This window comes from Microtus oregoni, unplaced genomic scaffold (genome assembly GCF_018167655.1).
Source record: "Microtus oregoni isolate MIOR12 unplaced genomic scaffold, Mior012 000011F_ref0000422, whole genome shotgun sequence".
NCBI classification, from domain to species: Eukaryota; Metazoa; Chordata; class Mammalia; order Rodentia; family Cricetidae; genus Microtus; species Microtus oregoni.
In genome coordinates, this window is record NW_024543070.1 from 43,102,299 (window position 1) to 43,129,092 (window position 26,794).

Below are 26,794 nucleotides of genomic sequence, written 5' to 3' on the forward strand. Positions count from 1 at the left end.
GGTCTATACAGTGAGTTCCAATACAGCCAGGGCTATGTAGCAAGGCCCTGTCTCAAAACAAAACAACCACAATGACAATCCCAAAAATAAAATAATAATAAAAGTATATGATAATAATATAATAATAAATAATAAAAAAGCAATAGATACTATTTGACAATCTTTCTGAAGAATTATCCTGAACTTGAGAGTTGACTTCTAGTTCATGCTAACTTCTTGTTCACAGAGAAGGGTATATTTAACCCATGGTTTCTCACCAAGTGACAATATCTGCTTCATAAACTTCCAGCTTCCCTCAAGGATGCCGAGGACACATTCTGGCTAGGGTTAGTGTAGCATGAGGGAGAGAATAGGAAGGCCCTGTGAGAACCTAAGGCCTCATATTCCATCAGCCCTGAACGTGGCATTGTTTCCGGATCTTCCAGCCTTGCTACTTACCCTGCAGAGCTTAGTTCAAGGGTCAACTCCTTATCCAAAAATCAACTGCTGGAAGTAAATTCTTCATCTTTTCAACCTTGCCAAATGTGTTGCTCTCTGAAGTCAGCATAGGTACCAGGCTACCGTTTGGGGAAGCCTGAGCCTGGGAACTAGCACTGCTATCACTTGCCAGCTGTTTGAAGTTGGAACCGTTATTTGGGCTTTCTATGTTTTAGACCCCTCTCCTGCAAAAGGAGAACACTAATGTTTCCCACCTTAAGGAAATACAACTATGAATATGGACCATTTATTTGAAGGCCCAGCAGCATGACCAGTACCCGAGTGTGATTCACCTCCAGGTAAGGCTCCAGAAGCCAGCAGGAAGGACTTATGGACTCAATGCCACATTAACCCTGTGTGCTGTGAGACCTCTCCTTATGCACACAACACTGTTTTGTTGCCACTGAAATGTGTTGGCTGTAGGTATAGCACAGGGGAAATCTTCCCTAGAAATTGAATCCACCATCACACAGGTGCTATTTCTAACCCAAGCTAGGCACCTCACTCCATACTTGCTCCTACCTCAACTGAGTCCTCAAAGACTGAAAGGTGCACACAGATGAGGGGAAAGTTCCTGGAGAAACAATTTGGTACTCAAATGCTGTCTCATTTCATACTCATGAAACTTTACTATCTCAGGAGGGCTGAAGGGAAAACATCAGATTATGTAGAAGGTACAAATGCTACGGGCAGGGCCTAGCCTGGAGAGGAACAGCTCTGGGGAGAGCAGAAACTTCCAGTACGGCAGTGTGCATGCAAGGCCCTTTGTGTATGGAACCTGGGATAAAAATCTTCATGTTATTTGTAATCAAAGGAAAAGAGGCTCCTTAACAAGAGTTTTGGTTGATAATTGTTATTGCCAAAGGCCAATATATGACTACCTACTTTTTCCCTTTTATCATGTTATTTTATATTTTTTAATATTTATTTATTTATTTATCTATCTATTTATTTATTATGTATACAATGTTCTGTGTGTATGCCTGTAGGCCAGAAGAGGGCACCAGACCTCATTACAGATGGTTGTGAGCCACCATGTGGTTGCTGGGAATTGAACTCAGGACCTTTGGAAGAGCAGGCAATGCTCTTAACCACTGAGCCATCTCTCCAGCCCTATTTTATTTTTTAATACAGGGTCTTCCATGTAGCCTAAGATGGCCTTGAACATTCAGTCCTAACTACCTTGGCCTCCTGAATGCTGGGATTATAGACATGTACCACTTCAGTTTCTGCATCTTGTTGAGGGTGCTTCAGGTGGCTGACCAATTGGCACATGACCTCATTAAAGGCGTGTTAATAGAGTTTCTTGGAAATTATCAAAATATTTTGAACTCACAGAGGCAGAACTCACATAAAGCATAAACCAATTTAGCAGCTTCTCCATGTTTATGGAAAGAGGAAGCGGATGGGATGAAGTGGGCATGTGTAGAAGGAAGCACGTGTATCCAGAATCAGGGTGCTTTCTCAGCCTCTTGTTATCTTAGTACCTGCTTGGGACTGCTGTTCTGGAGGGCAACTGAACACAGTTAGCTATGCTGACAGAGGAGGGTTAGACTTTCAGACTTGCCTGAGCTATATAGTTAGATCCTGTCCCCCACAAAAGAGTGGGGATCTGTTTGGTCTTGTCTACCAGAGAGCAGGATCTTAGCAGATCTAACAGGCTCTGTTCCATTGGTGCCGACATGGTGCTGTTCCCAGGCTCAGTCAGGTTCTGGGTGGTTCTATCATCTTTACTTACTGTGGAAGTTTTGTGTTACTAACAGAATTGTTGAAAAGGGTCCTGCCCTCTCTCACCTGTCACAAACAGGTGCTTTTTATAGTTAATCATTCAACAAATGTGGCAGATGCTCCTTAAGGTGACCACCAGTGATGGATACTGTGGTAGTTTGAATGCAATTGGCCCCATAAGTTCATGGGGAGAGGCACTATTTGGAGGTGTGGCCTTCTGAGGGAAGGGCGTCACTGTGGAGGAAGGTTTTGAGGTCTCATATATGCTTAAGCTTCGCTCAGTGTAATACTGAGATCACTTCCTGTTGCCTGCAATATGTTAAACTCTCAGCTACTTCTCCACCACCATATCTGTCTGCATGCCACCATGCGCCTACCAGGATAATAGACTGGACCTCTGAACTCTAAGCTGCCACCTCAATTAAATGTTTTTCCTTATAAGAGTTGTTGTAGTCATGGTGTCTCTTTATAGCAACGGAAATCCTAAGACACATGCCCTAGGTGTCACTTTCTCTTTAGTATGACTTATGGGACTTGCTTCAAACCAATAATACATGGCAAAGGTGACAGAAAGTCACTTCCTTAATAGGTCATGACATTAAAGGCTCCATCTTGGTAGACTAGACAGAGACAGGCTTCTTGCTGACTTTGCAGAAACTGAGCTATTATGACATGGCTGCCTGGCCAAGAACATGTCACCTTCCAGGAGCTGAGGGTATTCCTCAGATGACAACCCTTATGTTCAAGACAACAAATAGTGCCAAGAGCCTGAGGTGACATGGAAATCTACATCTTCCCAAAACAGTTTCTGATGAAGTCACAAGTCCTTAGGGAGCTGGCAGCATGGGAAGGCCCCAAAAGATGGCCACTGCATTGCACCAAGACTCTGGCGAACAGAAACTGGGAGATGTTCTGTGTGTTTGGCTTTACCTTACTCAGGTATCTAACCAGAAAACGACTACTATCAATGTATCCACCCAAATGTGCTACAATCCACCTGTTTTTCTACATTTTTCTTAACAGTGTCAATGCCCAATGCCTTGGTAAAATCTGGACATGTTGTTTCCATTCTACAAGTTTAACTAATCTGTCAGTGTAAGGAAATAAGATTAGGCCACCTGTCTCTTTTTTAGTGGACTCATTGTGATAGCGACTTTCCTGAAAGCTCACAAATTATCTTCCTCTATTCCCTTCTTAAACTTTTCTCAGGCTTAAAAGTAGACCCAACTAAATATAGTGTGTTAAGTCTACCTTTTATACCCATTCTAAAAGTCAAGAATATGATTACTTGTCACCCATCTTTGGAGGCTTTAAAATTCTCTTGAGGTTAAGTTACCAAAGGGGAAGCATCTACCTGGTCTTCTTTGTGTGCCTTAGATAATTGAGCACAGCATCCAGTATCTGGCCTTCTTTGTAAGCCTTAGATAACTGAGCACAGCATCCAGTATCTGGCCTTCTTTGTAAGCCTTAGATAACTGAGCACAGCATCCAGTAGTACTTTTTTGCATTAAACCTATGATGGCAGTTATTGTTGGAAATCAGCCTGGATCCAAGTCATTGCTTCTACAGCATGGATGCCCGGATGACAGTAAAGTTCATTTTCTATGGTAGTGACACCTTTTCCATTTTCTGTGAACTCACAGTTACTGTGACAATTGTAGGAACCAGCCATGATAAGCTAAATAGAAACAGACCACCCAAAGGAAGTTCTTTACTTCTAACCATTATCACCTGCTAGAGTAGAACTCGGCCATCGATAAGTTTAATAGAGGCCTGAGTCTCAGTAGTTTACCCTGAAGCAGGAAGGATCATTACCTGAGCACCACCCAAGAACAGACCATCCAAAGGAAATGCATAACGTTCCAAGTTCCAACCACTGTAGATAGGATTACCTGCCAGCACACACTCACCAGGACACCCTTAGACAAATGCCAGCCAATCAGGGGTCCTGGACCTCAGAAACCCCTCACCCCTACCTTTACTACTATAAAAACCCAGTTCTAACTGAGCTCTGGGCTCTTCGTTTATTCCAATACATTGGACATGTGGAGAGATCGAGTTTACAAACTTACATAAAACAAAGACTCTTTGCTTTTATATATGGGACTGGGTCTCCTAGTTAGTTTTTGGGGGACTTCATGGATTTGGGCATAACCATAATCTTTCTACCCTTCTACTGGTGAAATGTATAAATAGGAATACCTTAGTTGTAGCCTGAAGACCTGGATGAATTAATCTTGTTTTCACAGGAGCTCAAAATATACAAGGCACTGAAATAGCTCAGATGTTGAGAAAATCCAAAATCTTTAGTACAATAAACTACTTAATCACACATATATACACCACCCTTCCAGATATGGAGCTTAGCTCTCCTCCTTCTGCTGACTTACACATCAAGAATGGAACATGGCAAAAGGAGGTGTTGTGTAACACAGGCTAGTTTCACCCTCTTAATGTGGACAAGAATGCAGACCTTCACTCCTGTTCCTCCTGTCTTTGCCTCTTTAGTGTTGGGATTGCAGGCACTACTGCTAAGAGTGTATGGCTTCTGAGGTGAAGTTACAAAGTGGTTTTCATTTTCCTCTCTTCACTGGACCACTTCAGAGAAAGGCAGCTTCCCTATTGTGACAACACTAAGAAAATTCACTTGGTGATGAACTGAGTTTCCTGCTGAGGACCATGTACGACATGTTAGAAGTAGATGTCCCACACCTACCAAGCCTTCAAATGACTGTCGCCTCAGCTAACACCTTAAGTGCAAACACACACACACACACACACACACACACACACACACACAAATAAAAGGACCAGTCAGCACCAATCTACGAAGCTGCTTCTGAATTCCCAATCCATAAAACCTGTTACATATTATATATTTGTTTTAAATTGTCAAGTTTTAGAATAATTTGTTTTGCAGCAATAGATAACTGACACAAACCCAAATTTACACTTACCTTGTAGAATTGTAAAATTTTTGATGAGCTGACCATGCTTTGAGTCAACCAGCTTCATCTCTTCCATAATCACTGATAAGTTGGCCACTTCAGTGTCTAACCTTGACCTCATCATGTCTTGCTGTGTCCTGAGAGAAACAGAATCTAAACGGATATTGACCAGTGTGTTATTCAAGGAGGTCAGGTCATCAGTGTGTTTAGTTAAGGTATCTGTGCAAGTGGTCCTGACTTCATTCAGGTTGCTGGTCAGCGTCCGCAGGTGATGGGCTGTGTAGCTAATATTGCTAATGATATTCACAATATCTGTCTCAAAGACCTGAAAGCGTTCCTCTAGTTGGCTGAACTTGATGGTTGTCCTGTTCTCTGCATCCTTGTGTAAGTCCTGAAGGTCTTTCAGGTTCTGTTCATTGGTCTGTGAGATAGTGGTGATGTTGTCCATCTGACTTGTGAATGAGCTGAGCTGGCTATTCATCTCCTCCAGGGTGTCATTGTTGGCTTTGGCTAGAACAGAGTTGTTGGCAGCCAATGTCTGCATGCTCTGCACTTTCTCCTTTAGCCAATCTGTGTCCTTCTTGGCTTGAAGGAAAACTTGCTGCAAACTTTGGAAGTCATTCTTAATTCGCTGGATGGCTTGGCTTGTGTCGTCCACAGAGCGCTGCAGATTAGTGATAAGGTTCCTCTGCTGTACTTGGGTCAGGTTCAGGTTGTTGAGGTTCATGATAACCATGCTCTGAGAATACATTTGGTTCTGCAGATTGCCCTGGAGCACACTGGTATCTTGTTGCAGATTTGTGACATAGCCATTATATGCCTGGAGGGTTTTGTTGACAGTGGTGATGAGGAAAGAATTATTCTGCAGAGTTTCTTTCAGTTGACTCTGCCTGTCCTCCAATGAATCACCACTTGCCTGTAACTTCTCCAGTGTATCTTTGTTCTTGCTTGTTTTTTCTGTGATCTCCTGAAGCTGTTGACGCAGATCCAGAATATCTGATCTGAAGGTAGAAAGTTCTGAGTTGGTGCTTATAGCTTTCTTCCCAGTTTGGTCCCCTGGAATAAGAGATGTTTGTTACTTAGACTGGTGGTAGAGAGATGTTTAGGTGAGGCCAGAGACCCAGATATCAGCCAAAGATATGGCTCAATGGATAAAGGCATTTACTGACAGATCTGACAACCTGAATTAGTTCCCTGAGCCTACATAGTGGAGGAAGAGAGAAGATGCCCATAAGTCATCGGTTCTCTGACGACTACATGCATGCTGTGACATATATATGCCTCCCACCAAACAAACAAAAATAAAAATAATCTTTTAATAAGATCCCATATACTTAAATGGTAGTACTGTCTTTTAGATGTAAAATCTGTGGTACATGCAGGTTAGGCTGAATATTACTGAGAATCTATTTAAAATGGGGCTTTAGAATCAGCAAAGGGGTTCAGCATAGGACTTACAAACTTGGGTGGACACTTTTTTCAAAGACAGAGGGCGATTTACCAGATTCTAGGATAGCAGGCAGGGTGTACTTATAAGAAAACAATCTTCCAGATTTACCAAAATTCTTTATACTCAGTGGGTATTTAATAACTTGGATGCTAGAAATTACTGAAAATTTTCAAAAGCAGAATCATATTCATAGAATCTTAAACACCATTTAAACCAAAATTCATTTTTTTAATAAGTGAAAATAAACATCAAGAGACCAAACAGGCTATGATGTGGGAGTCTTATGTTTTGAGTTGATTTCATTGGTTAATTAATAAAGAAACTGCTTGGCCTGATAGGTTAGAACATAGGTGGGTGGAATAAACAGAACAGAATGCTGGGAGGAAGTGAGGCAGATGCCATGCCTCTCCTTTCCAGGGCAGACGCGATGAAGCAAGCCGCCAGGTCAGACATGCTGAATCTTTCCCGGTAAGACTGGTGCTACACAGATTACTAAATATGGGTTAGGCAAGATGTAAGAATTAGCAATTAAGAGGCTAGAACTAATGGGCCAAGCAGTGTATAAAAGAATACAGTTTCTGTGTAATTATTTCAGGACATAAGCTAGCCAGGTGGCTGGGAGCTGGGTGTCAGGAATGTAGCCCGCAGCTCCCTTCAACAAGGCTAGAATCTTTTACATTAAAAGTTATGAGGCTGGAGAGATGGCTTAGCAGTTAAGAGCACTGGCTGATCATCCAGAGGTTCAATCCCCAGCACCCACATGGTATCTCACAACTGTCTATAACTCCAGTTCCAGGAGATCTGATACCTTCACACCAGCACACATAAATAAAAAGCTTTAAAAAAGTTAAGTCTGTGGGCATAGTTTAATCCCAGCATTCTGGAGGTAGAGGCAGGAGAATCTATGAGTTTGAGGCCTACCTGATCTACACAGAGAATTAATTCCCAACAATGTGCCTATACAGTTTAAAATAATTCAAATTAGTATTTTCTGAGCAGTTGACCAGAGAATCTCTGGTAGATGCTACTTAACGGCTCTTTTCCATCAGGATTGGATGTAGATTTTATATGATGCATGAGATTTTCAAGGTGGGAGTCCTTACCTTTAAAAATGGAAATATTCAGCCAGGCAGTGGTGGCACACACCTTTAATCCCAGCACTCGGAAGGCAGAGGCAGGCAAATCTCTGTGAGTTTGAGGCCAGCCTGGTCTACAAGAGCTAGCTCCAGGACAGGCTCCAAAGCTACAGAGAAACCCTGTCTCGAAAAATCAAAACCAACCCCCCTCATGAAAATATTAGAATTAAATGGCAAGTAAAGACACAGCATGCAGCAATAAAAACCCTAAATGCATTACCATTCTGAAAAATTGTTATCACTCATACAGATGACATACAGTGGAACCCTCCTTTCAATGGCTCTCTCTTGCTGTAGTTTACCTAATTTTTTCAGGTCACTTTCCACTGCAGTGAGCTTGTCATTGTAAGTCTGGCGAGATGTCTCCATGCCACCTGTGACATTGTCCATTTTCTCTACAACTAAGATTTGGGAAAAGAACAGATTAGTTGACTTATCTGCTCGCGCTTGTTTTTCAATTCTAAGATGAGTTAATTTCATTACAGAAGAAAGCAGATTTAAAATGAGAAGCTGAGATCAAATATGGAGGAGACTGTGTGGTAGCGTGAATATAATTGGCCCCCCATAAGCTCATGGGAAGTGGCACTACTAGGAGGTGTGGCTTTGTTGGAGTAGGTGTGGCCTTATTGGAGAAGTGTGTCACTGTGCAGGTGGGCTTGAGGTCTCCTATGCTTAAGCCATGCCCAGTGTTTCAGTTCACTTCTTGGTTGCCTGTGGATCAAGATGTATTAAGTCTCGGGTCCTTGTCCAGCACCATGTCTACTTGCATGCCACGATGTCCATCCATGGTAATAATGAACTGAACCTCCGAAACTATAAGCCACCCCAATGAAATGTTTTCCTTATAAGAGTTGCCATGGTCATGGTGTTTTTTCACAGCAATAGAAACTCTTAGACAGGCTGTTCTTTAGATAAATAGCTAGCAAAAAGCCAAGTGATATAACTTATGGCGTACAGACCTTATATCTGTAACCTTTTTTTGAAGCTGTAGAAAGGGTTTGGACTAATTTCTAAGTTTTTTATGTGCTGGAGTACTCTGTTATACACTGAATCCCCTACTGTAATGCATTTGTTATTTTCTACATGTGAAGACATATAGCACTATAATTATTCAAAAAGTTATATGACTTCTAAGCCTCCCTAATGTTCCTTGTGTGTGGGAACTCCACTGGCAAAGGACTGGCTTAGCTGGGTGTGGTGGCACATTGGAGCTCTTCTTCCATCTACAATATTCACCCGTTTTCTTCTTTGTTTTATTTTGTTTTTTAACTGAGTGTCTTTTTAAAACTTAGTCTTGCTAGCTCTTTGGGAAACCTCAGCTGAGCAGCACCTTGTGGAATTCTCTAGGACAGTAGCCCATTCCTTATTTCAGGACACTAACACTGTTTACTATGATCTTTGACAGGTCTTTATTATGACAGAATTATGTCTGACAAACCCACTGTAAGTTGAAGATATCCAAAACATTCTAGTTGAGTGACCCAGCATGCAAAGTGTCAGTCATTCAGCCTCATGCTCACAGGTGGCAGAGCTGTGGCTTCAGCTACTATCCAGTGTAATACCCATCACTAGTCTGGAAAAAAACACATTTCAAAGTACAGTTTTTCTATTGAGTGTGTATTACCTCACGTGATTATAAAGTTGACAAACTATGGTAAGTTAAGGATCATCTGCAGCTATATCCAGTTCTTAGTTTAGCATGTAGTACTTAATTAATAGTTATTGTGCCATTTATTTAAATAAGTGAGAATTTGCTAAGGTCTAGGAAATCTAGCTGAGCTAGACTGTAGAGGCCAACATACAAATCAATTAACCAGGGAGCCCCCAGTATGACATTTTATTGAATTATTATTTCTAAAACTGCCACACAGGAGCTGGAGAGATGACTCAGTGCTTACAACTGAGTACTCCTGCAGAGAACCAGAATTCAGATCCCAGCACCCATGTTAAGTGGCTCACAACTGCCTGTTCTAACTTCGGCTCCAGGAGATCTGACACCCTCTTCTGGTCTCCAAGAGAACTGCACAAATGTGCACATATCCAGCCATATAATTAAAAAACAAAAACAAAAAACAAACTACTATGTGGACACAGAGGTCCAGTTCTATCTTGAGTTTGGGATTGTGTGATAGGCATACATGCTACTGAATCCCCCCAAATCTTGTAGAACAAAATACATTTTATCAAAGCTAAATTTTTAAAAAATGTAGAAACTGAGCTTAGACTCAGTTCTGACTGTCAGATAAAAACATATGCCTCATTCTGTCCTCAAACCACACAGGATCTCAAGCCCTGCCTCCTTCCTGGAAGCCAAAGAAATCTGAAATATGCTGACAGGCGGTCGTTTCCCACCCGCCCGAATTTCCCTTCCATTTTAGTTTATAAAAACACAGAACTGTTGGGGACAGATAATTCAAGTGTACTTAGGATAAAGGGAATAATATTTTCATGAAGGAGGAGGAGAAAAAAACTGTTAGTTTGGTTTTCAATAAGGAAAGGAAATAATGTGTGCTACCCACAAGTGTTCGAGAACTAGCCCTGTGTGTGTGTGTGTGTGTGTGTGTGTGTGTGTGTGTGTCTAAAAATAGCACCCTGGTATAAAGCTGCAAGCTGTAAGACTGCAAGGCTGGCAACACGTGTTCACAGAAACTAGAGGCTGACAGGGATTCAGAGACAGCACTGCACCAGCACACACCATCTCTTCAGGTTTCCCCTAATTTATAGCACAAATTTTCAACCAGAAGCATAATGGCTGAGCTTCTGGTCTCATCCTAGAAATTCCAAGTCTATACAGATCATTGTACAATAAAAACGAGGCAGCACAAAAGGGCCATCAACATTCCGGGCGTTCATGGGGCCCCTCATCCTAATTTTCAGATAACACCAGTCTGCCAGTGCTCACACCCCAGGAACACTCACTTCCTGAGGTCTACCACAGCACACTAAACTTTGCCTCTTACTTGAGCCTAAGACAGTAACAACAGCCTCTCAGTTTTTATGGTATGAGTAAGAAACTCCTGGTTGTGTATGTGTACTGTACTGTCACTGCGGTCAGTTCCTCTCCCTCCTGGTTTACAGACTAGGAAATTGAGTTGTAGAGATATTCGAGAATAACCCAGAATCATGCAGCTTGTAAGAGAAGAAATGAAACTTCAGAGGATAGGAGATGGAACTCTAAAATCCATGTCTTCTTCAACTCCACACAGATTTTTTTTTAATATTTCTTCCTTTAGTCTGATTTCCTCTAATTAAGGAAAATCCGTAAAGGAAAGCAATCTTCATTCTATTTTTAATTATCATCAACAGATGTTTATTATGCATCTGTCATAGTATAAATATTAAAGATAAAGAGACAGGCCATGGCCTCTCCTGGAGGACGGGCTCCCACCTGTTGTTGAAAAATGCAGGAACAGAAATCAACATCAACAGTTCCTAGGAATTCTAGGATCAGCAGCTACACAGCCTTGGAACCTATCAAAGAAATTTCTACCATTAACACTACCTCAGGATTCATGACTGAGCAACACAAAGTCAGGAGGGCAGCACCCCAAGTTCTAAGGGGCTCTACAGTGTGGTTTGAGGTATTACCGCACCCCCAGTTGTCCTCAATGCTGGCAAACTTTAGCAGTCAAGTATCAGACAAACCAAGGTCAAGAACCCTGAGGGACTGGAGACTTTCTGACTCAGATTTGTGCCTTTTGTCATTCTAAGCATCTTAAGAGCCTGCTGGGCAGAGCAATGGGATAGTATTTCATGAGAAGGGAATGTTCTGGAAGGAACATGACTAACTGAAGAATTTAAGAGATGATTTAATCCCAGCATTTGGGAGACAGAGACAGGCAGACTTCTGTGAGTTCGAGGTCAGTCTGGTCTACAGAGGGTGTTCTTAAGAGCTGTTACAGAGAGAAACCCTGTCTTGAAAAACCAAAGTGAGAGGGGTTTGGGGAGGATGCCTTTCATGTAAGCTTATGATTAATGATATAGAGTCTAGGGTAGAGGATGTACCAAGTTGCGACTGTTCAAAAACACGTTTCCGCAATATAACCAACATGTTTCACGGCCCTAGCCACTATACAGACCACGTCTGAGTGACTAAGCCATCCTCCAGTTTGCTCAGCAAATTCTCTAGCTGAGTCTTCAAAAGATTCTAACACGTAGCTATGAAAATAACATAAAAGGAGAACCGAAGAACAATTTTGAGGAAAACAGTGTAAACACAGCCTTTGCCAGTCCTGCTAAGAGAGTTTCGTTTCCTTTCATGTGTCCGGAAAGACCCCTGGACTACTTTGACTGCATATTTCTTCTTTATTGAATGGAGAAGTGCTTTACTAGACATCAAAGAGGGGTCTGTGAAGAGAGAACTGGGGTTTATCTTTCTGCCTCCTACAACATTGGGGTCTTCAGAATCTTATCAGCAAGAAAGAGGAGTCAGACACATGAAGAGAAAGTACATCTGGAAAATGTTAACTTTGAGTTCTTTAAGGCTGGCTTTGGTGACCAGAAGTATATATTGTATCCTTTAGTCAGCAGAAGCCGGAGGAATGGAGGCACTGAAGGAGGGAAAAGAGTGGCAATGTCACCTTACTCCCCAGATCTCTTTCCCTTCACCCTGGAATGCTAGGTTTCTGGGTAGTGCTCTGAGGAACAACACTCCCCTACAAAGACACTGGCTCAGAGGTTCCTTGGAGTCTGTTCTTTATCTTCAAAGAAGCCAGTTCCTAACCATCATCTGACCATCCATCCAACTACCCACTCATGTAGCTAACTTTCCTGGGTGTCTAATAAAGAAGCCCTGAGTTTTAGGTACTAGTGAGAGATTTCATAAATAAAAGGCAGCTTTAGTAGAATCCTGTAGTTGGTGTTAACCCACATAAGCCAGACAGACTAGCCATAATGATATGATTTAATGGAACCTAAAGTGGAGAAAGTTAATTGTGGGAACAAACACTGTGGGAGGCTCCACTCAGGGGCTTCTGGTGAGACATGTATCAGAGACATAAGCGGCAAAGTAGTCATTTAGGTACAACACAGTCCTGGGACCACAGATCAGCGATCAAGCGCATGGATATGCTAGAGCTATTCCAATGTGGTACGGAGATGGAGTGAGACGATAGCTGGACTCTTGGCTTTCTGTGTAATTCCAAAGCCATAAATCTTATCCTTTCCAGCAGAGGTAAAATTCACAAAGTGTACCCATGAACCCCCTCTGCTCTCTCTTCTAGCAGTGAATTTTAATTCCCATGTTATCACTCTGTACTGAGCCCTGACATTCCTTAGTGAATGACTGTTTTTGATCATCTTCAGCACAGTAGGAAAGGTCATGGTCCCGGAAAAAAGGGGGCAGTTTGAATGACTGGGACATAAAACACACCGTTAGGTTCTGACCCTGCTCCTCTGTCCAGCCCTCGTGATTCAGCAGTCTTTTAAACCGCAGCCTCTGTTCCTTCATGATGAAATAAATTCATCATAAATGGATAAAGTGACCAGGCAAATTCCTAAATTCTCATCGCCCCAACTCATCAATCAATATACTCTGTATGATAACTTTTATTTTCCATAGAGATGAATAAATACAGTAAGCAATCAAGGAAGAGTGAGTAGGGAGACACTGTAGCTTGGGTCCAAACTGACATCTTTGCTCATCCCAACTAATCTGAAGAATGGCATGGTGGTTACTGCCTTACAAAATCAACCTCCAGAAGTGATGGTTTACATCTGGGCTACAGCACTAAAGGGGATGGGACTAACACAACACCTAGTGGCAGACACTTACTGGGAATTCATAATTGTATTAAAAAATAGGTATGATCATGATAACTTGGACTGATTCCTAAGTCAATTCTAATTCAGAAGCACTGAATTCAACCGGGCCCTCTCAGAAGCCACAGTGAGGGTGCTGGGGGATTTATCAACTGGGCCCTCTCAGAAGCCACAGTGAGGGTGCTGGGGATTTATCAACTGGGCCCTCTCAGAAGCCACAGTGAGGGTGCTGGGGATTTACAGTGGAAGGGAACTCGCTCCCTGACTTTATCTTTCCTAAACTGGCCCCACAAGTTAAGGACAAGGACAGTTGGTGCAGTAATTCTGCTGGGTTAATCTGTCAGTTCTGAGGTCTGTCAACAGTTGAGGAGACCGTTAAGACAATGGTTGGAAGGTGTGACCCTCGCTTGCTTCTGTGCTACAATCAGATACCATGTCTGTCTCGTGTTATTGTGACAGGCCAGGCTTCAATGTTTGCCTTCCATACAAGGGTTTATGCAGTTTGTGTTTCTTAGTTATGACTCCTTCTACCCATGATCTCTGAAAGGATCATGGCAGCAGCGGTGTGTGGTTGGGACCTAGTTTAGTAGGTCTGGAAGATTTGGAGGAAAATCTCCTCTACCTTAATCAGACATAGTAGGCCTAACAGTTTATTAAGTTGCTTATAAGTTTAATTTCTATGGGGTAATTGTTTTGTTTTCTTTACTGAAGTAAACATGCTTTAGAGAAGAAAAGTGCATCAGTTGGTCAATCTCTGTATAGCCTGTGTGCTGCTTATTCTCCTCTGTCAGCAGCACTTTCCCGGGCCTCTTAGAGACAAAGAAGATGAAAAAGAAGAAAGAAGAAGAAGAAGAAGAAGAAGAAGAAGAAGAAGAAGAAGAAGAAGAAGAAGAAGAAGAAAACAAGGAAAAGGAAATGGTTGAAAAAATAGGAAAAAGCAACATGGAAAAAAGAAAAAAATCTGCCTAACCTAGAAAGGACTGTCATGATTATGAAGTGAATCAAAACTGTCCCATCCATAGCTAATATCTCAGGACACAAAAATGGAATTCATCATGTTAGTGAGTTTTACACAGGAGTATCATAAATATAATTCAACGGTCCTTCCCAAGTTTTAGGTCCTTGGATTTAACCAACCTCACAATGGAAATACTTGGGGAAAATGTATTTGTATTGAACATATACAAATTATTTTTGGCATCATTCTCTATGTAATGAGGTATAGCAACCATCTACATAGCATTTATATTATATTGGGTATTATAAGTCATCTAGCAGTGACATAAAATATATGGGAGGATGTATACATACTAACAATGGAAGCCCTGAACTAAAGGGAAGACAGCATTAAAAGATTTTGAGATCCTTTGAGGGGACAAATGACCTAAAATTAACTCTCTATGGATACAAGGGCCAACTGTACTTCTTACTTCCAAAGGTGATGTTTTTAGCATTTAAATTTCAAATCCCTTTGCTATTTGGAAAGCAAACAGAAAGAGTGCATACTTACCTTTATATCCCAAAATGGCTACTGTGATGGTTAGCAAGGCACACAAAATGTATAATAATATGATTGAAAACTTCAGTGCCCAGTTATTTTTACATTTGGTACACTGTGTTCCTTCTTGAATACCTGTAAGAGAAGTCAGATAAAAAAACATCATTTCAAACAGTTTCTTCGCTAAAGCACATCTTAGTTACTTTTCCTGATGCTGCAAGTGTGAGCTCTGACAAAAAGAAAGCTAGAGAAGGAAAGGTCTCTTCTGACTGGCAGCTCAGGGCTACAGTCCATGGCTAGAGAAGGAAAGGTCTCTTCTGACTGGAAGCTCAGGGCTACAGTCCATGGCAAGACAGCCAGCCCCAGAGGTTGTCCCACTGCACCCAGTCAGCTCATTTTCTCCTCTTCTCACACTCCAGGACTTTCAGGATGGGTCTTCCCAATCAATGAACGTAATCAACATAATTCCCCCCCCCCCCCCCCCCGTGGGGCTAAAAGACCTCTCACTAGATATTCCGGGAAGCTTGTCTCTGAGATGACTCCAGATTCTGTCAACTTGACAACACTAGCCAGGACAATGAGTTTGGATTTAAATAACATAAGTAAGAAGAGTTTATCACATGCCTTTCTATACCATGAACATATTTTCAAATTAAACAAACTCTCCACTGCAGCAATACAAGCCCATCCAATATTATATCATATTGTCATAGTTACATCCAATACGATTTTAAAATAACACACAACTTCAAATCACACTCCACTATGATAATCAACCAGGTTTTCTTTTTTATTCTTTTTTTATGTAATAGATTCCAACTGCAGCCTCCACTTCCTCCAATCCTCCTAGCTTTCCCCCCCTCCAACGCTCCCAACTGGATCCACTGCTCCTCCATTTCCCTTCAGAAAATAGCAGCCTCCCAGAGATAGCAATCGAACATAGCCTAACAAGTTACAATAAGACTAGACTAGACAAACCCTCATGTTAAGGCTGGATAAGGCAATTCAGCAGGAGGAAAAGAGTCCCAAGAACAGGTAAAGGAGTCAGAGGTACCCCTACTCCCACAAACACTCAAGCTAAACAATTACAGCATGCACACAGAGGTCCTGGTGCAGACACGGAGAGACTCAGACTCTGTGAGCCCCTAAGAGCCTTGCTTAGTTGATTCTGTGGGTCATGTTCTCCTGGCATCCTTGACCCCTCTAGCTCCTACAATCCTTCCTCTCCCTCTTCTGCGGGGTGCCCCAACTTCCGCCTTATGTTTGGGTGTGGGTCTCTGCATCTGCTCCCATCACTGCAGGGAGAAACCTTTCTGATGATGGGTAATCAACCATTTTAAAAATTACATATGTTTACTTACTTGTATTTGTGTCTCAGTGCTGTCTCATGTCTACTGCTGCCCTAGCGATTGGATCTCCAACTTAACTAAGTACTATAATACAAACTGCTCAGGTGGTTAAACTAAAAATCTCCACAGTGTGCCTCTACTAATTCTTCAATATATGAGTCCCTGCTGATCTTCCTGTAGGGTATTTTCACTACCATCTTTATTTATCACCTAGCTTCCCGATGTTCACTGGCTTCCAACCCAGTACAAAGTTCTGAGCCGAGTCCTTTCTGGGTAGCATCTGGAATCCATAGAACAAGCTACAAGGAGGTACAGTAGTGACAGCATATGCGCCATCTGACACATACCACAGCCAGGATTATGACTTGAGCTGGCCTCTGCAAGGTACCATCTCTGCACTACACCATGATCTCTGCTCTGCACATTCTTTCCATTTTCACTGTTACTGTCTTAGTGTGAGATCTTTACCCTCCATTCCCACTGGAATCCAGCCTCACCCTCTACTAAAATATTGCTGTCTGCATGTATTTGCCAAGAAGGAAAAGACAAAAACAATTTTAATGCCCTACCCTTAACTAAAAGATGAACAAACAAATGAAGACAAACATATACAAATTTCAGCACAAAGTCTCTATAATCTGATGGTTTAAGATAAAATTGGGCTATTGCGATGGCTCAGCAAGTAAAGGCACCTGCAGTTGGACCTGATTTTGACCCAGGGACCACATGGCAGGAGACCCTACTGTGACTATTACAGCAGTCCTCTGCCCTCCACCTGTGACCGCATGGCAGGGGACCCTACTGTGACTATTACAGCAGTCCTCTGCCCTCCCCTGTGCATATGCATGTGTGCATGAACACACACATGTACACACGCACACAAGTACACACACACACAAATAAACTGAAATTACTTAAAATAAAACAAAAATCAGGAGAGAAAGAATTATAAGTAGACCTCCAAGCATGTCCCATTCCATGTTGAGGAAGAAACATTGCTTTGGTGGCAACTGTAACACAGGGGAATGACAGACAGATGGATCTCTGAAAAAAGACTGGATGCAACTGAGCTGCTAGGGGTGCTATTCCTTTGAGTTTTGGGGCTTGAGGTGTCTAAGGCTCTCAACACTTTTCCAGAACCTTAGAAGAACCTTGGGAGATTTGGTCGGGCAGAGTATGACGGACAGTGGAATCTGGGAGCTTAAGGGGGGCACAGAGGTCATTTGGCCAAGTGTCACTTTGTTATTGATAGGGAAACAAAGGCCAGCAAGGTGAAGCAAGATCAGAAGATGCATGCCCCACCCAGACACTACCACAGGCACCTGTCCCTCCTGTCCTTCTCTGTCTGTATGCACTCTGTAGCACTGTGTTGTCACTGGGCATCTTTGCATGTGGGATACATGAAGATCTGCTCCCAGACAGCTGCCACAGGTCCACATTCCAAAGAGCAGGGGCACTTCCTGGCAGTGTGCACTTCTCATTGCTGACTATCAGCGTTAATCAACAGCAGATGGCACTGCCTGGCCTCCTTTCCACTTGACCTATTCTTTAGCTTGTTTTTTCTCTCCCTCAGGAGTCTTATTTTTAATAAGAATTCTGCTTTATCTTTCCTTCTTTGCCCTTCCCTGGGATGACATCTGGCTAAACATATAGATGCCTACTACAAAGAGGCCCTGCTGGCTCCTGGAGCTAGGGGACCCCTTCCTCCTTGAACCTAGATAACCACAAAAAAACCTAAACATTTGAGAGAGATATCCCCCTGTTAACAGCCTTTGTAGTGTTTGTTTACTTAGCATTACTTTCAAGAGACTAGGGACTTTGTTCCCATGGGGGCTGGGAGAAGCGCAAGAAAAGCAAGGGGAATCAATCTACAGAATGCTGTGCATCAGAGATTTCAGTTCAGAAAGTGGAGCAAAGTTGGCCTGTAACACCAAGAAATCTAACTTCTTGAAAAACCTGGCCCAAACAGCATATTTATGATGCAGTTGCCCACAGGCAAAGGCCCTTCAGGGTCCATGCTTTCCCATTGGCTAGCTTCTTGAACTACCACCCACTGTAGTCCATTCTTGGCTTATGATTTAAATGCATTTTGCAGTGTTCAAGTTTTTATTATTCAAAAACCTTTGAGGCCCCATGAAGCCAGAATCAGTCTGGTAAACTTGAATAGCCCAACAAAGTTAAGAATAGACTGACCACACTCAAAAGTTTTCTCTGTTGCCCTGTTTCCCATAACACATATTTCAAGTAAGAACTGGATGGGGTGGGGCCAGCAAGCAGGGGGTGGTTAGCTGGTTGTAGGAATAGCTGACATGCCCCAAAAAAGCCAGTACAAAGGGCCAGAGGAATTCATCAGTAAAGAGAATTCCTTTCGGCTATGGTTCTCCATAAAGAGCCCTCCCACGTTTTGTGGTCCAGGCTCCAAACCAATCTGTTTTTCCAAACTTTTTTGGAAGTGGGGGGGGGCATTCCCTTTACTATTGTGTTTGATTGTCATGTATATCACCAAATATAGGCTTGTCCATTAAGAGGGACACACACTGATTGAGCATCTTCCACAGTGGGTGCATGTTGGCACCATGGGTATAGTGGAACATTCTGGGCCATCTTAAACACCTCAAGTGTCTATTGCTAGGCAGTGTTATCATTAAGACCATGTGCATCACATAGCTGGTAGATTGCAAAATCTCAAAGACATCAGTTTTGATCAGAGATTTGAAGTGACCCTATCACATGGTTTCTGTAGTTACTAATCTATTGCCTGGTGGCATATATTCCCATAAGCCCAGGAGAATGACTTGGCTCTAACAGTAAAATTTATGAGTCAAATAAATACCTATACATACTTATAATTGTCCTCCACAGCAACAAAACAAAGTTAACATTCTGGCTAGCTACTGCTATGAAATCACAAAAGGTTATAAACCCTACGCTTTCATCCCATAAATAATTAGCTTGTCCTTATTACACAAGCCATTTAGTATGTGGTACAATATGGATTTTGTTAGTATAATTCTTTTTATTACTAAGTGATTTACTTTAATAAATATGAATTCTAGTGCTGGACACCTTAGCATGCCAAGATTCTTAAGTGACATGAGGAATGACAAAAATGGGACAAGAATTTGTAGTGCAGTTACTTTCTGTATAAACAAGTTCTCAGTAATTCTATTCATGAAAGTATAACTAGATAGGAACAAAGAAAGATTTAGAAAATAGTTTTATGAGTAAACCATTTCACATTCATTGTGAATTTACTGTAACAGTCTATGCATTTACCAATAGTATAGTTTCTATTTTTTCATATATACATAAAAGAAGGACAGTGGTTCTAGTTTGGATTTAATTTTTTTAAAATAATCTTTTATCATTTTACATACCAATCCCAGTTTCCTCTCCCTTTCCTTCTCCCACTCCCTCTACCTCCCACCTATCCCATTCCTCATCCACTCCTCAGAGAGGGTGATACTTCCCATGGGGAGTCAACAAAGTCTGGCACATCACTCTGAGGCAAGATTAAGGCCCTCTTAATCTTGGAGGGCCTCAATTTGGAGCAAGGTATGCCTCCAAAGAAAATGGACTCCAAAAAGCCAGTTCAAGCACTAGAGATAAATCCTGGTCCCACAGCCAGTTGGCTCCATAGACTGCCCCCAGCCATATAACTGTCACCCACATTCAGAGGGCCTAATTTAATCCTAAGCAGATTTCCCCACTATCAGTACAGAGTCATTGAGCTACAAGGAGCTCAGGTCAGCTGTTTCTGTGAGTATCCCTATCATGGTCTTGACCCCTTTTGCTCATATTATTGCTCTTCCCTCTCTTTAACTGGACTCTGGGAGTTTGGTCCAGTTCTAGCTGTTGATCTCTGCAACTGCTTTTATCAGTTGCTGGATGAAGGTTCTATGATGACAATGAAGGTAGTCATCAATCTGATTACAGGGGAAAGCCAGTTCAGGTACCCTCTCCACTATTGTTAGGGACTTAGCTGGGATCATCCTTGTTCCCAAGAATTCCCCTAGTACCAGATTTCTTGCTAGCCCCATAATGGCTCTCAGAATCAAGATATTTCTTTCCATGCTCTTTCTCTCCCTGTCCTTTCCCCATCTTGACCACCCCATTCTCCCATGCTCTCCCCCCCCGTTATGATATAGATATGAATAATTTGCATTGGTATGGATCTTGGTTTATTGATACAAATATAAGGTCAATTTTGTTATATGTTTATGTATTTCTGATCTTGATTAAGGTATTGTGATTGTGTAGTTCATTTAAAAATGTCATGTATAATTTAAAAATATAGGTTAATAGATAATCATATATAATAGTCAAGCTTGCAGTCATGTTAGTTAGATTTTCTAGATGTATACAGATATATTTCAGCTAAATAGGTATTCTTCAAATCTCAGAGACCTTCAGAATATGGCATTTAAAATGTTTAAGAACTTAAGACTTTTCATGACAGTGAGATATGCAACATGGAGGGTCCTGTTTGTTGTTGGGTTTTTGTCCCGCCAGGCCCCCCAGCTGTATAGTCCCAGAGAAAATCACACATAGGCCCATAAATTATAAGCTGATTGGCCCATTAGCTCTAGCCTCTCACTGGCTAACTCTCACATCTTGATTAACCCATTTTTCTAGTCTATGTTAGCCATGTGGCTTAGTACCTTTTTTCAGTGGGGCAGATCATATCCTGCTACTTCGGTGGTCTGGGCAGGAGTGGAAAGAATCAACTTCCTCCTTCCCAGAATTGCCCTGTTCTCATTACATCATTTCTACTTCCTTTCTGGTTTTCCCGCCTATATTTCCTGCCTGGCCAATCAGTGTTTATTTGAAACATGATTGACAGAATACAGACAATTCTCCTGCACCAGAGACACATCTCCTGGAAGCACAAGCTACTTCAAGAAAAAGATGGGCATCAAAGAGATTCCTTATGGAGTTGATTAGCCATTTGGGCAAAAACCTGCTCTTGCCTGAACTGCTTTACTAGACAAGCAGGACATGTAGAGAAATGACTGCTGAACTTGCATAAAGGTGAGATGATCCTTTGGGGTTCCTGCTTCATGAATGAGTCTGTCATTTCTAGAGTTTTGGAAGTTGCTTACAATGTACTTCTTGTTTACTTAGGTAATATTATATCCTTCTGGAGTCTTTGATGGAATTGAAGGATTTATAGTTTTCTTTAGTTATAATAAAAGATAAAGTAAATATAAATATTATAACTGTAATTCTTGCTAGAATTTTACTATATTAAAGCTTTCCTTTTGTTTAAACAGTAAAGGGGAAATGATGTAGGAGGTCCTTCTTTCGTTGTGCTGCTTTCATTGGTTAATGAAATTGCTTTGGGCCTGTTGATAGGGCAGAACTTAGGTAGGCAGGGAAGGCAGAACTGAATTCTGGGAGGAAGAAAGCAGGGTAAGAGATGCCATGGACCTGCTGCCAGAAATAGACATGTTGAAACTTGGCTGGTAGGCCATGACCTCGTGGTGATACACAGTTTAATGAAAATGGGTTAATTTAATATGTAAGAGTTAGCCAATAAAAAGTTAGAGCTAATGGCCAAGCAGTGATTTAATTAATACAATTTCTGTGTGGTTATTTCAGGGCTAAGCTAGCTAGGTGGCCAGAACAAACAAGCGGGCCCTTCTCCTACACCCTTATGCTCTTGTACACTGTAAAGATTTGTCACTCATATTGGTTTAATAAAACACTGACTGGCCAGTAGCCAAGCAGGAAGTATAGGTGGGGAGACCAGACTAGGAGAATTCTGGGAAGAGGAAAGGCAGAGATGTAGTCACCAGCTAGAGAAAGAAAAATTAGAGTACCTTACTGAGAAAAGGTATCAAGCCACATGGCTAAAAATGGACAAGAATTATGGGTTAATTTAAATTGTAAAAGCTAGTTAATAATAAGCCTGAGCTAATAGGTCAAACAACTTATAATTAATATAAGCCTCTGTGTATTTCTTTGGGACTGAAGAGCTGAGGGACCAGGTGGTACACAAACTTCTGTCTACAAATAACACCCAAACATTTGGTAAGAATTTCCATATAAAGTCTGAGAAAGCTTTGTAAAGGGGGGGGGGATTCTAGACAGACACAGAATCAAGCTCAGCTTCTTGGTAACTGTCTTACTTCCATAGGCTCTATTTACTGATGGCGAGCAGAAGCATGACTCCTTTAAGAGAGGCTTCTTGACTCAGCATTAGCAGCAAAAACCTTGCAGATCTTTTAAGAGACCCTGCCACCAAACAATTAAATACCAGTATCTCCACTATGAAGCTAGACTTTCAAAAAGTTAAGGAATGTGGTGGAGCCAGTTGCCAAAGCTGCAGTTTTAATCCTAGTCATGTCTCTTAGCAGATTAAAGACTCTTGTGGTCAGAAAAAGATAGAGATATACAATAAAAATAATTCAGACAGAAAAAAACATATCAACAGTTTACAGTGTATTTAAAAATATACTTAGGCTTGGGACAGGAAAAAAAAGGAAGAGAAAGTCTTTAAAAAAGAAAAAGAAATAGAGTAGCCAGGATAGTGGTGCACACCTTTAATCCTAGCATTTGGGAAGCACAGGCAGATATATCTCTATAAGTTTGAAGCCATCCTACAGAGTGAGATCCAGGACAGCCAAAGCAACACAGAGAAACCCTGTCTCAAGAAAAAAAAGAAAAAATTTTTTAAAAGAAACAGAGTAAAAAAAAAAAGCCATATCAAGATAGAAAATACACAGAGAATCTGGATACTGTGTTGTTTTTGAGGAAGACAACTGAAGAAAGAGGTACAGTATTTTTAATTTTGATTATAAATACTGCTGGATTAATCCAATCTATATATTTTGAAAACATTTGGACTTCATAATTTAAGTCAAAAGATATGTTACTTTGGAGAAGAGGTTTGGCTATTGTTTCCATGGGAAATGAGAGGCTATGGATTCATTCTTGGTTAGGAAAAATAAGTTTTGATCAAGCAAGACCCCCTGAAAAATCTTCAATGGGAACAGATGGCCCAGATGATCCGTTTCAGAGCACCTCTTTTGTAGTTTCTTCTGATTTCTGCATCCAAAACAACTTCAATGCTGCTGGTTAAGATTGTCAAGCCTCACAAAATACTCCAGTCAGGACTTGACCATAATTCTAATATTTCTTTGGGTCCCCATAAGATTACCAGTGCTCCCAATCAGCAGGAAGTAGCCTAGAAAACCACACCCACATTCCCAGAAAATGGATTATGGCTATTTGTCTTTGTTTAGTGTGTTGGTTACAAGTTGTTATGGATAGTGGTAAGAAAAAAGCTAAACAAAGGAGATTAGATGCAGGGGTTTTGTTTTTTAAAGAAAGGAGAAGAAATGCTGTGGGACAATGCTCTTGTACACTGTAAAGATTTGTCACTCATATTGGTTTAATAAAATGCTGATTGGCCAGTAGCCAGGCAGGAAATATAGGCGGGGCGATCAGACTAGGAGAATTCTAGGAAGAGGAAAGGCAGAGATGCAGTCATCAGCCAAATGCAGAGGAAGCAAGATGAGAATGCCTTACTGAGGAAAGGTACCAAACCACGTGGCTAAACATGGACAAGAATTATGGGGTAGTTTAAACTGTAAGAGCTAGTTAATAATAAGCCTGAGCTAATAGGTCAAATAGCTTATAATTACCATAAGCCTTAGTGTGTTTCGTTTGGACTGAATAGCTTTGGGATCGGGTGGGACAGAAACTTCTGTCTATATCCTTTACTTCTCCTTTCCCCCTCCACTTCAGCCCTACTTTCTCCAAATTTCCTTAGGAGACATCAGGGAAATGCAAATCAAAATGACTGTCAGTCAGTCAGAATGGGTAAGATCATAAACACCAATGATAGCTTATGCTGGAGAGGGTGCAGAGTAAGGGGAACACTCCTCCATTGCTGATGGGAATGTAAACTTGTACAGCCACTTCGGAAATCAGTATGGCGGTTTCTCAGAAAACTGGGAATCAATCTACCTCAAGACCCAGCAATACTACTCTTGGGCATATACCCAAAGGATGCAGACCCATACCGCAAGGATTTGTTCATTTATGTTCATAGCGGCATTATTCATAATAGCCAGAACCTGAAAACATCCTAGATGCTCCTCAACCAAAGAATGGATAAAGGAAATGTGGTACATTTAAACAATGGAGTACATCTCAGTGCTAAAAAACAATGACATCTTGAAATTTGCAAGCAAATGGATAAAACTAGAAAAAAAAATCCTGAGTGAGGTAACTCAGAACCAGAAAAGACAAATAATTTGGTATGTACTCACTCATAAGTACATAGTAAATATAAGCAAAAAGCCTACAGTCTACAACACCAGAGAAGAAAGGAAACAAGGAGAACTTTAAGAGAGGTGACATGAATCTCCCTGGAAAAGGGAAATAGACGAGAACTCCAGGCTTTAATTTTTTTAAGAGTAAGTCATATTTGTTTTAAGATTTATAATTTATACCCTGTCTTTTTATAAACAATTGCTATAGGCAGAAACCAGATATAATGGTCCTTCTTAGAATATAGAGTGTCTTCCAGAATGTAGTGTCTTAAAACAACACCATTTTTTCTCTTTGTGGTTTTTACATAAATTTATCAGATGAACTATCCACAAATGTTTTCAGTTCTGAGCAGAAGACTCTGTTGGCTGCAGAGGTCAAACATTGTATCTTTGCCACACACTCTTCCTGGCTGGTTCCTCCATCTTGGCTGCATTCCTGGTTGTTTCATTCAACGGCACAGAATGAGTGGATGACAGAGTCCAGCAGTCCTGACAGCTCTGTTATCTGGACTACTATGCAGTGTCCTTCTGTGATTAAGCCCTGAATCTTTGCATGAAAAGAACCCAAAGCGATTTGGCTCCAGCTTGGGCCTTGAGAGTCTGCCACACAATTGAGACAGGCATATTCCATGCACATACTTGGATAGAAGCTCTTAGACATTTTTTTTTTGGGCTTGGTGCAGAGTTTGTGACTGTTTCAAACACAAGCAGGAATTGCTAAGAATAACTGCTATTTCTGAGGACCCGATGTGCACCAAACTCTCCCTCCTTGTTGCTTACAATTCCTCTAATACCCTACAGAGCAGGAGGATTACCCTCAGTATATACCCTTTAGAAAATTAGATGGTCAAACAAGTAGAGTTTCCCAAGTCATGTCACAGAGCTGGGATGTCACACATTATTCAAGCTTATTTATTTCTAGAAAAAAATGAAAAAAAAGAGGCAAGATTAAGGATGTCTAACTAGTTAAATTGCAGGGACTGTCAGGTTAAACGTGAATGACAAGCATTCTGTCAGAATAAAGCAGCACAGAACATTTTATGTGTTGAGAGAGAAGCTTTCTCAGACGTGAGCAAGAAAATTTAGTCCCTATTAACTATGACAGGGCCCAGGCTTCTGCAGGCTGTAATTCTATGTCATATGTTAACATACCTGAGCAGCAAGTGAGGTAATTCCACCCTAAATAAGTGCTCATTGTTCCACAAGAGTGAGGATTGGCTATGGAAGTCTATGTGGCCAAGAAGCCTTGTTGATCTCTCATAGAGAATAAGTCCCACTCCAAGGGAAGTGGTAATATGGGAACAGGGTGACCTGTGGTGGGAGAAGGTAACTCTAATTTCAAGGCCAACTATGAGGCATCTAGGGGCCTCCAGAAATTTAGCCTAGAAACCAGACCAACTCAGTTGCCTTAGCATGTTTTCTTTCAAAGTTATACTACACTGAAATAGGAATCTCAAAGAACATCCTCCAACTCCTTTATCTATGTCCATAGCATGTGCTGACGGCTCAAGGCTGCAAGAAACAAACATGCACAGTTAGCAGAGAGGTAAAGGGAGGGCTTACAACTGGTGATTAAAAGACAAATTACCTCCAGTCTCTTAATCTGAAAAAAGAAAAAATAAGAACAGGGTACATGCTGTATATCAGGCACCAATGATAAGAATGGAAGATCCTGGGCTCCCCCAACAATATGCTATTCATCTAATCTCTGGCTCTGATATTTACCCTTCTCTTCCTAAAGTATCCTTTCCATCTGCCAAATAAATCCCTTCTGACTAGTCAACTGCCTCCTCGGTGAGTCCCTTCCTAACTCACTGGCATCCAGCGCTGCTGGGTCTGAGCCCTTACCGTCAGCTGCATGTGCACATCCACACTCATTTGTGTGTCTCTCAAGTGATTTAAATGCCATCTTCAGGACCTCTCCTTTGACAGGAATGGGGACTTAATTCTTTTCTTTACTATGTTTTTTTTTTTCATTTTTCTGAAAAAACAAACAAGCATTCTCTGGCACCTTGCATAGAATGGGACTGCACTGAGTAAGACTGGAGTGAAGACAGTGAAGCAGGGGAAGGAAGATGATTCCTGTCAGTCCCACTCCACCTTTGTGCCTGTCTTTCAGGTGAGGCCTGGCAGGGTGACTTCACTGTCCTGTAGGCATCCTGGGAA

The 26,794-nt window shown here is 41.5% G+C and overlaps 1 protein-coding gene across 1 annotated transcript in view; it reads right to left on the minus strand.

The window, feature by feature from the left end:
* LOC121453373 (collectin-12) overlaps window positions 1-26,794 on the minus strand; it is a 197,513-nt gene that overhangs the window by 12,874 nt on the left and 157,845 nt on the right. Inside the window, exons 3-5 of the mRNA XM_041660108.1 lie at window positions 15,010-15,132; window positions 8,042-8,140; window positions 5,163-6,209 (exon numbers count right to left, since the gene is read on the minus strand). Coding sequence (XP_041516042.1) covers window positions 5,163-6,209; window positions 8,042-8,140; window positions 15,010-15,132 — 1,269 coding nt within the window. The remainder of the gene's footprint in view (window positions 1-5,162; window positions 6,210-8,041; window positions 8,141-15,009; window positions 15,133-26,794) is intronic.